Source organism: Chrysemys picta, chromosome 6 (genome assembly GCF_011386835.1).
Source record: "Chrysemys picta bellii isolate R12L10 chromosome 6, ASM1138683v2, whole genome shotgun sequence".
Classification (NCBI taxonomy): Eukaryota; Metazoa; Chordata; order Testudines; family Emydidae; genus Chrysemys; species Chrysemys picta.
Window position 1 is genome coordinate 25,188,552 of NC_088796.1, and position 12,932 is coordinate 25,201,483.

The 12,932-nt window shown below is 43.0% G+C and overlaps 1 protein-coding gene across 4 annotated transcripts in view; it reads right to left on the reverse strand.

The window, feature by feature from the left end:
- Positions 1-8,292: 8,292 nt before the first annotated feature.
- Positions 8,293-12,932, reverse strand: part of RANBP3L (RAN binding protein 3 like) — a 49,517-nt gene continuing 44,877 nt past the window's right edge. For 3 of the 4 annotated variants that reach the window (XR_256778.5, XM_005306908.5, XM_005306905.5), the window contains one exon: positions 8,293-8,958. Coding sequence is in view for 3 of the 4 variants with exons in the window: in XM_005306908.5 (XP_005306965.1) it covers positions 8,915-8,958 (44 nt within the window). In the remaining variant the exon portion in view is untranslated. The remainder of the gene's footprint in view (positions 8,959-12,932) is intronic. The other variant, XM_042860199.2, reaches the window with a different exon arrangement.

The following is a 12,932-nucleotide window of genomic DNA, read 5'->3' on the forward strand; positions in this document are numbered from 1 at the left end:
AAACTCCTCCATTTGGTCTTCAATCCTGCTTCTTACCTCTGGAAGAACTTTGCTACAAACTGAAGCTCTGAACAATGGACTGAATGATCCATCCAAATCTTTGGATGTACTCCAGAGACTTGATTTGAGCCTGCAGTTTATGCCATTACTGCTACAAGCCTGAACCAAGAACTTTGCCATTACTGTATGTAATTGATTCCTTTAACCAATTTTAGCTCTCGTCTATATTTCTTTTTATGAATAAACCTTTAGATTTTAGATTCTAAAGGATTGGCAACAGCATGATTTGTGGGTGAGATCTAATTTGTATATTGATCTGGGTCTGGGGCTTGGTCCTTTGGGATCGGAAGAACCTTTTTTCTTTTGCTGGGGTTTTCATAACCATTCATCCCCATAAGGTGCTGGGAACTGGAATATCTGAGGGAATCGCTTGTATGACTTCTGGTTAGCCAGTGGGGTAAAACTGAAGTCCTCTCTGTCTGGCTGGTTTGGTGTGCCTTAGTAATAAAGGACCCCCAGCCTTGGGCTGTGAGTGCTCTGCTCTAAGCAATTAGTCCTGAATTGATACTCTCAGTAGTGTCCCGCCAGAGGCCGCTTCATTACAACAAGTAAGATATTTTATGGTTCTTTTCCGAATGGTACCTCCTTTATGATCCTTTGTGACATTTGATTTGTTATTCCTGTAGGACTTGATGCTTCACATAATGTTACATAGTCCTTTTGGACTATTTTCAACTTGTTTGGTCATGCTTTCCCTACTGCTGACTTAAGCCATTGTTGCGGATGTATGCTTGTGTATAATGGGCCTTATTTATTTATTTATTTATTTATTTATTTATTTGAGTCATGGGAAGTATTCCAGAGCTAGAAAATCAAGTATTGGGCCCTTTGAATTTATAGTAATAATAATATTACTTTGCACTTATACAAACTTTAATAAATTTAAACATTTTCAAAACACATTTCTAAATTAAAACTCAGAACTGTGACATTATTCCCATTTTACATGGGAAACAGGTACAGAGTTAAATGGCTTGCCCAACATCACCGAGGAAATCTACAGCAGAAGAAGGAATGAAACTCAGAACTGCTGACTCAATTCTATGTTTGGCTGAAAGGCCAAACTTTCTCTGATTCATAGGATTTAGCCACTCTGTCCCCAGCTCTGCTCCTGGCTGCAGCCCCACTCCCAACCATGGCCCCAGCTGCAGCCGTGGCTCCGCTCCTAGCCATGGCCCCCAGCTCCTGGCCCCAATCGTGGGCCCACTCCCAGCTGTGGCCTCCGACTTCCAGCCCTGACCTCAACCCCTGGCTTCCAGCCCCAACCGCGGCCCCAGCTGCGGCCCTGGCCCTGACTGTGGCCCCACTCCCAGCCACAGTTCCGCTTCCGGCTCCACTCCGGGCCACAGCCCCACTCCTGGCGCCGGTTTCCCACCAAGGCTCCCAACCATGGCTCTGGGGGGCATGGACCAGGTAAGGGAACCTGAGCAAAAAGGTTTGGGGATCACTAGCTTAGGTCCTTCAAAGTGGATGTCTTCAACAGTATTCTGTACCTCCAGGAAGTCCAGAAGACTAGCCAAGATGCTCACTGCATGACCACAGCAGTGGCTAGGGATCTAGAAGCTGTCAGTGGCATCAAGAGCTGCCTTCAGAGAAACTTTCACTATTAACTGATCCTCCAAAATTAGGGCTTGAAATTGTTCCTCTTGGTCTTGTGGGAGGTATTCAATAAAGTGTGTGAACTTTGAATAATTGGTGAAATCATATTTGATCATCAATGCCTGGTAATTTGCAACTTGAAATTAAAGAGCCACCAATGGGTAACTCTTCTTACCCAGGAGGTCTAAATGTTTGGACTCCTTGTCAGAAGGAGAGGGTCTGGAATAAACTTGGCGATTTCTTTCATTAATCACATCTACAACCAGGAAATTGGGGGCAGGATGGGAAAAGAAGTACTTGGTTGGAATATGATATTTTTTATCTGCCATTGCACATGGATAGAATAGTGGCAGGTGTTTGCCATAAAGTACGTGTAGGCGATAACAGAGTCTCATTAATTGGTAAAATTATTTTATCCTGAGAGCTGATATTGAAAATGTCCACCAGGGAGTGTTGAGATTCCTGAACTTCTAATGGGATTTGGAGGGATTCCACTATGAGTTTCATTAGGATCTGAAAGGTCCTGAAGTCATCAGCATAAGATGGTGGTGGTGGCATTACTGCTTCATCTGGGGAGAAGGGGGACTTGGCTGATAGGGGTGAGCTTTCCTTAGTTCATGGCTCTTGTTCATCTTGTATCTCTTCTGGTACCAAGGTGGTATACAGTACCAGAGGATGGTCTGTTGGTGCTTGTGAATGATGCATTACGAGGAGCTGTTGGGTTTTCTTTCTGGCTGGTACCCTATAAAACTGCTTGCTGAGGTGTCGCTTGGGGTTCCAGTAAGAACACTGAGGAGGTGTATATGGGGAAGGCTTGCTAAGAGTATTCATAGTAATAATGAGGACTAGGGCATCTAGTGGTCTCTAGGTGTTTCTCTTCAGTATGTAGGCTCAGATAAGTATGATGGTATGGTACCAAAGCAGAGCCTTGTACCGAGACCTCAGAGTCAGAAGAATAAGTATTCTCCTCTGGGCTAAAATGGAGGTATCGGTGCTGGTACTGAGGGTGGAGTTTCTAATCTTGGTTCGATGCGGAGGGTTCAGGCTGCGGAGGGTTCAGGCTGCAGTGGTACTGTTGAAGGGGCTTCTGTGGAGCTCTTTAGGAGAGGGCACTCCAGTTCCTCTGATATAAGAAGGTCCTCCAGAAGAGAAATCTGAGGAGTGCTGGAGGACTATGATAGTCTGAAGCAGAATCCTGAGTTGATACTGGAGCCTGGCACAGGAATCGGCACACATCTGGAGATACTGCATGTAGGAATGGAGAGACCGACTGGATGACATCTCTGAGCTCAGAATGTGATGAAGATGATAGTACTGAAGAGGAAGTCCAGTGCCAGTTTGGATGATATTTATGGCTCTGAGATGGGGACAGTATGGAGGCAAGTGTAGAAGCACTGGATGGAACTTGGTGCCTCAACGTATTAGGTGGTACCATGGTAGGTGCTTCTTTGTGCTGCCTGGTAGACTTCTCTGATTGAGGCTTCTTAGGCGACACTGATCCCTTGGTACCAATTTTAGCCAGAGCCTCAGTAGTATTCCTTACAGAATGCAAGGACTCGCCAACTCAGATTTATGGGATGATCTACCCCTTTGCTTAGATTCCTTTGTAGGAGAAAGAGGCTTCTTTCTTTTCATTATCTTCATTTGTGGAGCTGCTGCTGCAGTTCCAACGTCCACCAGAGCAGCCTGAGATATTGAGGCCAAGATAGGGGGGAGACCAGACCTTGCTGGAGCTAGAGAGGGTTCCATTAAGAGGAGTGTCATGGGGGCTCCTGCCTCTGCTTCTGTTGAGCAGCGCACCCCAGTTTGTCCAGTGCAGGGTTGATACTCCTTGCCACATGGTTATCTGGATTCCTTGTTGGGTCAAACAATCACAATCAGGGTATCTCAGGACCCCTAATAGGGCAGAGCATCCAAGCAGACCATAGCTCCTAGGGTGCGGCAAAGCAAGGCAAATACTCACTATAGGGCCCCAGTTCAGGACCCGGCTCCTAACACATGCCCTGGGTCACTTTCTACCAAAAAGCCCATCTTGGACATCTCCTCAGCTGGCAGTGGCTTGGCATCCCAGTCAGTCTCTGTGGTTGGCTGGTTGTCCACAGCATAGTCTGGGTCCGTGGTCTCTACAGCCTGGAGAGTTGATGGTTCCTTGGCAGAAGCCTGCAACTAATGTCCTTCCCCCTCCTCCGCCAGCCCCAACTGAGTGGGGCTGCCTCCTTTTATTAGCCCCCGTTTGCCCAGTGCAGGGTTGATACATTCTGTCACAAGGAGCTTCAACCTAGCCTCTCTGTCCCTTCAAGACCTGCCTTTGGACCCCTTGCAGACTTTGTATTTTGACGAGACATGGGTGTCTCTGAAACACTGGAAGCAGCTAGAATTGCTGTCACTATGGGGAAAGGACTTTGCAGGTCTGTTGGGGATTAAATACCAAGGTCTTCAGTGTAACCTGGAGTGCCTGAGAGCTAAACCAAAGGTCCAGCAAAAGAAACATTGGCAGGGAACCCCTCTTTTTGAAGCACAACTGTCTGAAAAATAGGAAAATAATAAACTAAATAACTAGAGAAAGAAAAGGAAAAATAATAACTACATTTATATAAGTGAAAGGAGGGAAGCTGTGAAACAGTGGACATCAAATTCTCTGTCCCTGTGTTAGTCAGTTAGTTTTTTTGCCTTCACTATTCCGCTTGGAAGGCTGTTCCCAAACTTCACTCCTCTGATGGTTAGAAACTTCTGTCTAATTTCAAGCCTAAACTTATTGACATCCAGTTTATATCCATTTATTCTTGTGTCAACATTACTTTAAATAGCTCATCTCCTTCCCTGGTGTTTATTCCTCTGATGTATCTATAGAGAACAGTCATCTATCTCCTCAGCCTTCATTTGTTTAAACTAAACAAGCCAAGTTCCTTATGGCTCCTCTCATAAGGTTGGTTCTTCCTCTGATCATCCTAGTAGCCCTTCTCTGCACCTGTTCCAGTTTCAATTCATTTTCTTAAACAGAACTGTACACAGTATTCCAAATGAAGTCGCACCAGTGCCTTGTATAATGGTAATAACACCTTCCCATCTCTACAGGAAATACCTCATCTGATCCATCCTAGGATTGCATTAACCTTTTTCACAACCACATAACATTGGCGGCTCATAGTCCTCTTGTGACTGACCAATACACCCAGGTCTTTCTCCCACGCTGTCGTTTCCAACTAAAACATCTCAAGCTTATAGCAAAAATTCTTGTTTAATCCCTACATGCATGATATTGCACCCTGCACTATTAAATTTCATCCTATTTCTATTACTGCAATATTCAAGGTCATTCAAACCACAGAAATTTTTCAATTTACTACCATAATAATCTTGAAGGAGCTCCAGACTCACATTAGAAACCCCTGTCTAGAAAGCAAAGTCCTATGCTCTGTCCCCACTAATTGCCATAGCTAGGAATTGAATTCTTTCAGCCAAATTCTGCCCTGATTTACATTACATGCAATTCCAGTGAAGTCCGTGTGGCTACATGAGTTGAAAATTGGGGCAGAAATTGACCCACAGAGAGTACTTCACAGATTCCAAAGAAGGTTGGTTAGTCATAAAACAAAGAGCATGCAGAAGGCCAAAACTTTAATATGAAGAAAAAAAATATTGAGAGCGTGAAGCCCTCCGAGAGATGGCAAGTCCAGATTTCCTCTGGAGCAAGTCTTATTTTAGTTTAATTAACTTCTTCAGAGCCCAGGTCTGTTTTCTCTCCTTGGCAATCTATGCTTATACATACAAGGGAAATGTCTTCAGCATGAAGGTCGATTAACTTAACTGACTACAAATTTAAAAGTAACATAGATACATTTAAATAGTTAGTTAATTTTTCAAGTGACTGTAGTGTTTGTGAAAGATAACATAGCTCTGAAGTCCGCATTTTTAGCAAAAGAACTGGTACAGGAGAGGGAGTAGCAGTCCAAACTTTCCCAAACTTCCCTGCCAATATGCCTCAATTTTAAGTCACAGAAAAACTACCTCAAGGGGAAGTGGGATTCAGTCCCCATACGTTTTCAGACATTGGCCATTCTGCATAGATTGCCAGTAGCAGTGAAAAATTAGTGACTAATGCAATGGTGGTTTGGTGATGTAGACTCCTGTTCACTAGGAAGTGTGCCGAACTATAAACTCATTTTAAATAGGTCACTGAAAGATATAAAATGGTAACAAGATTGAGGTAAGGATTTAGCCTGCTTACTTGAAGGTGAAAGGCTCTAAATTCCATTACTAATCACTTGGGCCACACTGTGCATCAATCTATCAGATAATCTTTAAAGTTGACTACTCAGATATTTGTTCTTTTTCCAGGAAATGTTAGTTACATTGTTAGTTTCAAAAGAAGCTGGAAGCTGAGTTCATGATTAAGGGTCTGATTCTGCATTCCTTGTATGTTCAAATCTTTCATTGGCTTCAATGGAAGTTTTGTCCGCACAAGCTATACGCTGACTTTTTTCACAATTGAAATAAATTGGCCCCTATTGACCCTGAATAAAAAAATAAAAGGGACAGCTTTTCTTTTAAAAAAAAATATTTATTTTTATTTAGAGCTATATTTGGGACACTGAAGAAGACATCTAATTAGACTGAAAATGCAAGTTATCTGTAAATTGTTTGACTATAATATTGTTTTATTATATGCTGCAATAAACTCAAATACTTTCTCAATACTGAGTTAAAGTATTTCATAGTAATATGTTACTTTTAAAAGCTATGTATTGCAACAATACTAAAATAGCACAAATAATTTAATGTAAAAAGATGTCAAAATTAAAAACTCACACCATGAATATGTTTTTAATTCTACCTATGTATTTATATGGCCCCTATCACCATTATATCTGAACACCTCCAAAGTAGTTAAAAATAGAAACATCACCTCTGTCTTCCTTCCCCGTTCAAAGGAGCTATAGCTCAATTAGTTATTAAGTGTGTGTGTGCATGTGGGTGTGTAGACTTTCAGGGGTCATAAAGCAAACTCACAAGAGATAGGTTATTCATTTAATTCTGAATGATCACAAACTTCACTTCATCTTCTGGGAACGTGTCTTGGGCCAGCTTCTATGAAAGTTCTGTATCTACTCCTGAGCTTTCCTTTGTTGACTGTTTTGTGATTGTAAAAGAACATAGTTGTTGTGGGAAGTCATGGCTGCAAATCTTTGAGATAGTCAAAACTCCCCCCAGAACAGTAGCTAGCTATCAGGATAGATCTTGAATCAAACTCTGCCTTCAATGGAAAACCAGTTCAGAGAGTGGCGTGCCTGGCCAACATTCTTCCATGACCTGTTGCTAAGTACATGGGCTGCTGCCTTTTATAACAGTTGAATTTTTTTCAGAATGTGTAGCTTTCTTCCTAGATATGAGTTGCAATAATAAAATTTGGAAGTCAGTAATGCAGGGATCTCCATTGACAGGTGTGAAACTGATCAGCAGGCTTACAGTCAGTCACAGATAAAAGAGAGCATTTTTTGTTTTTATGGCTATTTGACATCAATAAAATTGGATCCAAAAGGATCCCAAAGCAGTGGCCTATCTTAATTTGAGGGCAGATGCTCTTACAGTGGCATTTCCCTTTTCCTATTAGCATCACCTGAGCCTTGCCCAGATTCAGTTTTAGCCAACCGCTCTTCATGCAGGTGCTAATTTTGGTGAGGTATTGAGAATTCTGGGAGATGGTGCTGTTTATGATTTTAAAATAAATGTTGTGGAGCTGAATGTTCATGGTGTGCTGGCATCTAAACCCATGTTTCACAACTTCTCCCAACAACTTCATATAGGTGTTTAATGAAACAGGAGGACTGAGCCTTGGGTGGACTCTGCAGGTGACATCTTTTGAGATGGAGAAGCCATAATAAACCTCGGGGTTTAGTCTAAAAGAAGAGACTTAAGCCATTTCAGGGCATTTTCTTCATCTGCAGCCATTGGTGGTAGGAAACAAATATGATGTAATCCATCTAATAAATGCTGTAGCGAGGTTCAGAAAGATGAATATGAGTATTTCCTTTCTCTGTTGGCAAGAAGAGCAGAGAGCACTTATGCATCAAATGCTGTCTTTTTAACATGCAGTGGCCTGAGAGGGATCCAGTATTCTTCTAGTTTTTCAATCAGCTTAGTTAGAAAAGAGGTTAGACAATGGGCAGTAGTTGGTAGGGTCGCTACCATCACGTGATGGTTCCCTTAATACTGGTTGGATTATTGTATGGGTTAGGATGGCTGGAAGACTTCCATCATCAAAGGAAACAGTGTTCAGGAATACCAATACTTAATAATAATGTTATTATATTTAACTGTAGTTTAACTCACCGATTTAAGGCAAAAGTTGTAGCAGGTCTCCAGAAATATTGTATGTGCATCAATTTGCACATGACAAATAGGCAATTATCTGTGCAATTACTTATTTTGTATAGGCAAAGGGAGTTTTCATGTGCGCAAACAGATGTGCCCCAAAATATTATAGTTGAATTTTCAGATGCTTCCTAAAACTTGAGGCCTGATCCTGATCCAACTGTAGTTGGTGACAAAACTCTCACTTACTGTAGTGGGAGCAGAATCAGACCCCTGTCTCTTACCATTTAAAAAAAGATATCCTAACTCCAATCAACAATATGAGATTTTCAAAACAAAGATCTTATTTAATTAAAGGTTAGTTTCCGTAGACTTCATTCATATGAAACTCCCATTCACAAGGAGTTCTGCATGAATACGGACTGCGGCATAGGACCTTGAATGTTACCAAACAATTACAATGGCTCTTTCCAATAAAATGATGTTTAAAGTTTTCATAATATACATCTTTTTATGGACAGACATTACATAACTGAAACAAACAATAAATATATCTTCTTTTAGAAATATCACTATTTGATGGTTAAACAATTCTCTCCATCAATATGATGAATGAACCTTGATTAGATATAAAATCCATCAGGTTATTAATGTCTCTATATATGATTAATTCCAAATCTGAAAGCTTTGTAAAGTTTCTTGAATACTGGAGGCCACCCCATCATTCCCATTCCAGCGCAAGGAATGAAGATTGGAATCCTTAAAGTGCTTCTGAAGTCAATTTCTGCTGTATTAAGCTTATGTTGTCCTGAAAGTTAATCTTTGCTTGAAAATCATAGAACGTGAATGCGTAGGATTTCCTTACTCCAAGGATTGCTGAGATGGTTTACAATTTTCAGCAAGATGAAACTACCAACTGTATTGCTGTAATCATAGGTAGTTGTCATGAGCAAACAACAGGCTGTCTGCGGATCCATCTAGAATGATCTGAAATAGAATTAAATATACCTGGTTATTTCAATATATTCACACTTTAAATCAAATCAGTATTTCATAATAGAGTAATAGGTTAATGTCTGGATATGATATATTCATGGTTATATACACCTCTACCCCCAATATAACGCTGTCCTCGGGAGCCAAAAAATCTTACTGTGTTATAGGTGAAACCGCGTTATGTCAAACTTGCTTTGATCCGCCAGAGTGTGCAGCCCCCCCCCTCTCCCCCCGGAGCACTGCTTTACCGCGTTATATCTGAATTCATGTTATATCGGGTCGCGTTATATCAGGGTAGAGGTGTACATATAATTTAACTAGCTAACCCTGGAACAGCCATACACACTTTTGCAGGTCAATCTGTTGGACTACTCACTCTGATCTCTATGCCTGCTACTTATAATCACTTAAAATCTATCCTTCTGTATTTAATAAATTGATTTTATATTTTACCTAAAACAGTGTAGTTTTGGATGAAGTGCTTGGGAAATCTCAGCTCAGACTACAAAGGCTAGTGTAAATCCATTCCCACTGAGAGAGTGGTGAACAAGGTAATGAGCTTATGCTGGCCTGGCTTCTGACCAGTGCAAGATAGTACAGTTTGGATGCAAGGCTGGGGAGCTGTGGGGAATTGGCTGGGGCCTCTCTATTGCTGGTTCATGACTGGCTGGGAGATCATTCATGTAACTCAACTAGATGTGTCCCGGCCTGTGGATGGCTGTGTAAGTGCATTGCCTGACAGAGGCTTGTAGTTTAATATTAACATCACACTGTGAGAGACAACCCAGGCTGGTGGGTTTGTTGGGCTCAGCAGTCCCACAATCCAGGTTGCACAGTTAGAGCTGTTCAGGCTGCAGGTAGCAAGAGAGAGAAAGTACATCAGCGAATCTTGGAGCTAAAGGAACTGGAAATAGGGGCTCAGAATCAAGCAGAGGAGTTAGCACATCAGCGGGCCTTAGAACTGCAAGCCACAGCAGCTGAGGAAAAGGTAAAAGAGCGGAGACAATTGGCCTTGCTAGAGAACCAGAGCGCTCCCTCACCACTGATTTCCACCTCTCCAAAAATCCATAAATGGGAACAATTGTGTCCTGGATACAAAGAGACAGACAATCTTACAGAATATTTTACTCCCTTTCAGAGGCTGTGTGTGATTAATGAGATTCCCGAGAACAAGAAAATCCCTTCTTTGCTTGCAAAGTTAACTGGTAAAGCTCTGAATATATTCAATGAAGTGCAAGTTCAGGATGCTTTAGATTATTGTAAATTCAAAGAAACAGTTTTGAAATTATTTCAGATTACCCCTGGAACATAGAGGGTAAAATTTAGGAATCTTAAGATAAATGCTGGTATGAGTAATGGGGAATATGTAAACAGCATGAAAGATCTGATGGGAAAATGGGTGAGGGGAAAAGGGGTTGAAAGCTTTGAAGAAATATTTGACCTTGTTGCTCAGGAGCACTTCCTAAGCATATGTAAAGATGAAGTGAAACAGTGTCTATGGGACAAAAATGTGAAAACTGTGGATAAGATGGCATCTCTAGCTGATGTCTTTGAGAAGACCCAGGTATCTATTGAGCGTAAACCACAGAAAGAGGGGATAAAACTTGGTGGGAAGCAGTGTTCCTGTTTTACCCCTGGAAAAAAGGAGGGTGGCTGGGAGGTTGGGCACTCACCTCCCCAGGATCATTCCTCTAATCCCTATCTCAACTCTCCTGTGAAACCAGAAGAGCCCAAAAGGTGCTGTCACTGTAATTCCACTGCTCACCTGAGAAATAAATGCCCTGTGCTGGGAGGAAGCAGACAACAAATAGTTAATGCTGCTGTCCTCACCTCAGGAATCTCTCAGGCACCTGAGACTTATCATATTGGTTTTGTGAGACTAGCCTCTGCACAATCAGACATGGAGCACATTAACGTTGTCAGAATTAATGACAGGGAATACTTAGGGTGGAAGCATACAGGGGCACGGATTTCTCCGGTTAATCAGAGTGTAGCACCAAATGCCAACATATTACCTGGTTAAATGGCAGAAATTGTAGATGTGGCTGGAACCAGATTCCCTGTGCCACTAGCTAGAATTAATTGGCGTGGGAAGATTTGGAAAGTGTTTTGACTGTGAGAGTAATGGAAGGTCTCTCGGTTGACATACTTAGTGGGAATGATTTTTTCCATATAGCTCAGGCTGTTAAGGTGTTTGCCCGCAGCAAGAAGAAACATTATGCTGGGACCCCAGAGGGAAAGAGTAAAGTCCCAGGAACTGCTGAAGGAAAGGGAGAAAATCTCTTTGATTACTCTGCAGCAGGTGGAAGCAGCATGCTTCCAAATGTGGAGGAGATTGAGACCAGCTCTGCACTGCTGCTGAAGGCAACACCTCCTCAGGAAGGGAGAAAGGTGGAGTGCCTGTCATTGAGAAAACTGTCCAGGGTGTTAGCTGCCAACACATTGCAGCTGAACAAGGGATAGATCCCACTCTAGAGAGCACAGAGAGTGTGTCCTAGAAGGGGGCCCAAAGAAGGAAACTGGGGAAAGAATAGTGGGAGAATGTCTCCTCACTGGTCACTTGGGAGAGGATGCCCAGGACAGAGTGGACACAGGCATGCAACCTGAGACTCAGGTTCAGAAAGGGAACTGAGTAACTGACCTTTTGGAGGGAAGCAGTCACACAGCTGACCTCTTGGGGATAGAGAAAAGGGTGACAGAGGGTACCCCAACCCAGGTCCCAGTTTTCCAGGACGTTGGTCCTGATATGCTTGTGGTAAATAATTGTGGTAATTTAATCTCTTTAAATCAAGATGCAGCTACCATGCCTGTGTTAGCCAAGGAGTTGTATCCAGGAAACTTCCAGGCAGCAGTTGTCTGTGAGAATGCAAATGACTCAGCTGGCAGAGGAGAGGAGGGCTTTCTCCAGGCTGGTAAGACATAGAAAGCAGCTGAGGGAGGGCTGCTGGGAAAAGGTGCATCTGACCAAAGAGTAGACACTCTACTCTTGAGAGAATTCTACACCAAAAAAATAAAAATTCTGCACACAATATTATAAAATTCTGCAAATTTTATTTGTCAATAAATAAATGTCATTACTCCTGGGGGAATTTTGCGCCACTGCACAATGCAGAATTTTGCAGAAATTAATGTGTGTGCAGAACTTCCTTTTCCCCACAGAAATGGTCTACAGTGCTGCTAGCCGCAATAGGGTCTGCTGGACTCGGCTGAGCCCATCTCACACACAGAAGACACTGCTGGGGGGGAGGGAGGGAGCTAGAGGATTCCTGGCAGCTGCAGTTCCCAGCATGCCCTGAGGGAAGGAGAGAGTGGCACACAGAAAACTCCATGCAAGCCTGTGGGACCTAGCATCAGGCTGTTTCTCCCTCTGGAACCCTGGGCTCTGGGGGAAGAGGGGTGGATGTCTGAACCAGGAGGGGCCCATGGCTCTGGGAGGAAGGGGATGAAGGTATCTGGGCCGGGGGGACCCATGGCTGGGCTCTGGAGGGGAGGGAGTGCAGGTATCTAGACTGGGGGGCATGGCTGGACTCGGGGAGGGGGAGGGGTTGTAGGTGTCTGGCCTCCTGGCTGGACTCTGGAGTGGGAAAGGGGGCAGGGAACAGGAATAGGGTTGTCATAGGGAGTTCTTTAACGCTTTACTCCTGGGCGGGGGGGAATTTTGTGTGTCTGTATTGTTACACACATACTTCCTGACAGGTATTTTGAAATAAATTACCAAAATAATTGAAATTGGTGTGATTATGTAGTGTTATTTTGACAAATACAATGTGCAGAATTTTGCAAAATTTTTACTTTTTGGCGCTGAATTTTATTTTTTTTGGCACAGAATGCCTCCAGCAGTAAAATATGGAGACTCCAGCGTGGCAGTGGGGAGCACAGGCCACTGGCTGCATGGAGGTGGGAGATCACCCTGCATCACTGCCCCTGCACGGAGGTGGGAGATCAGGGACTCGACGGTGAGGCTG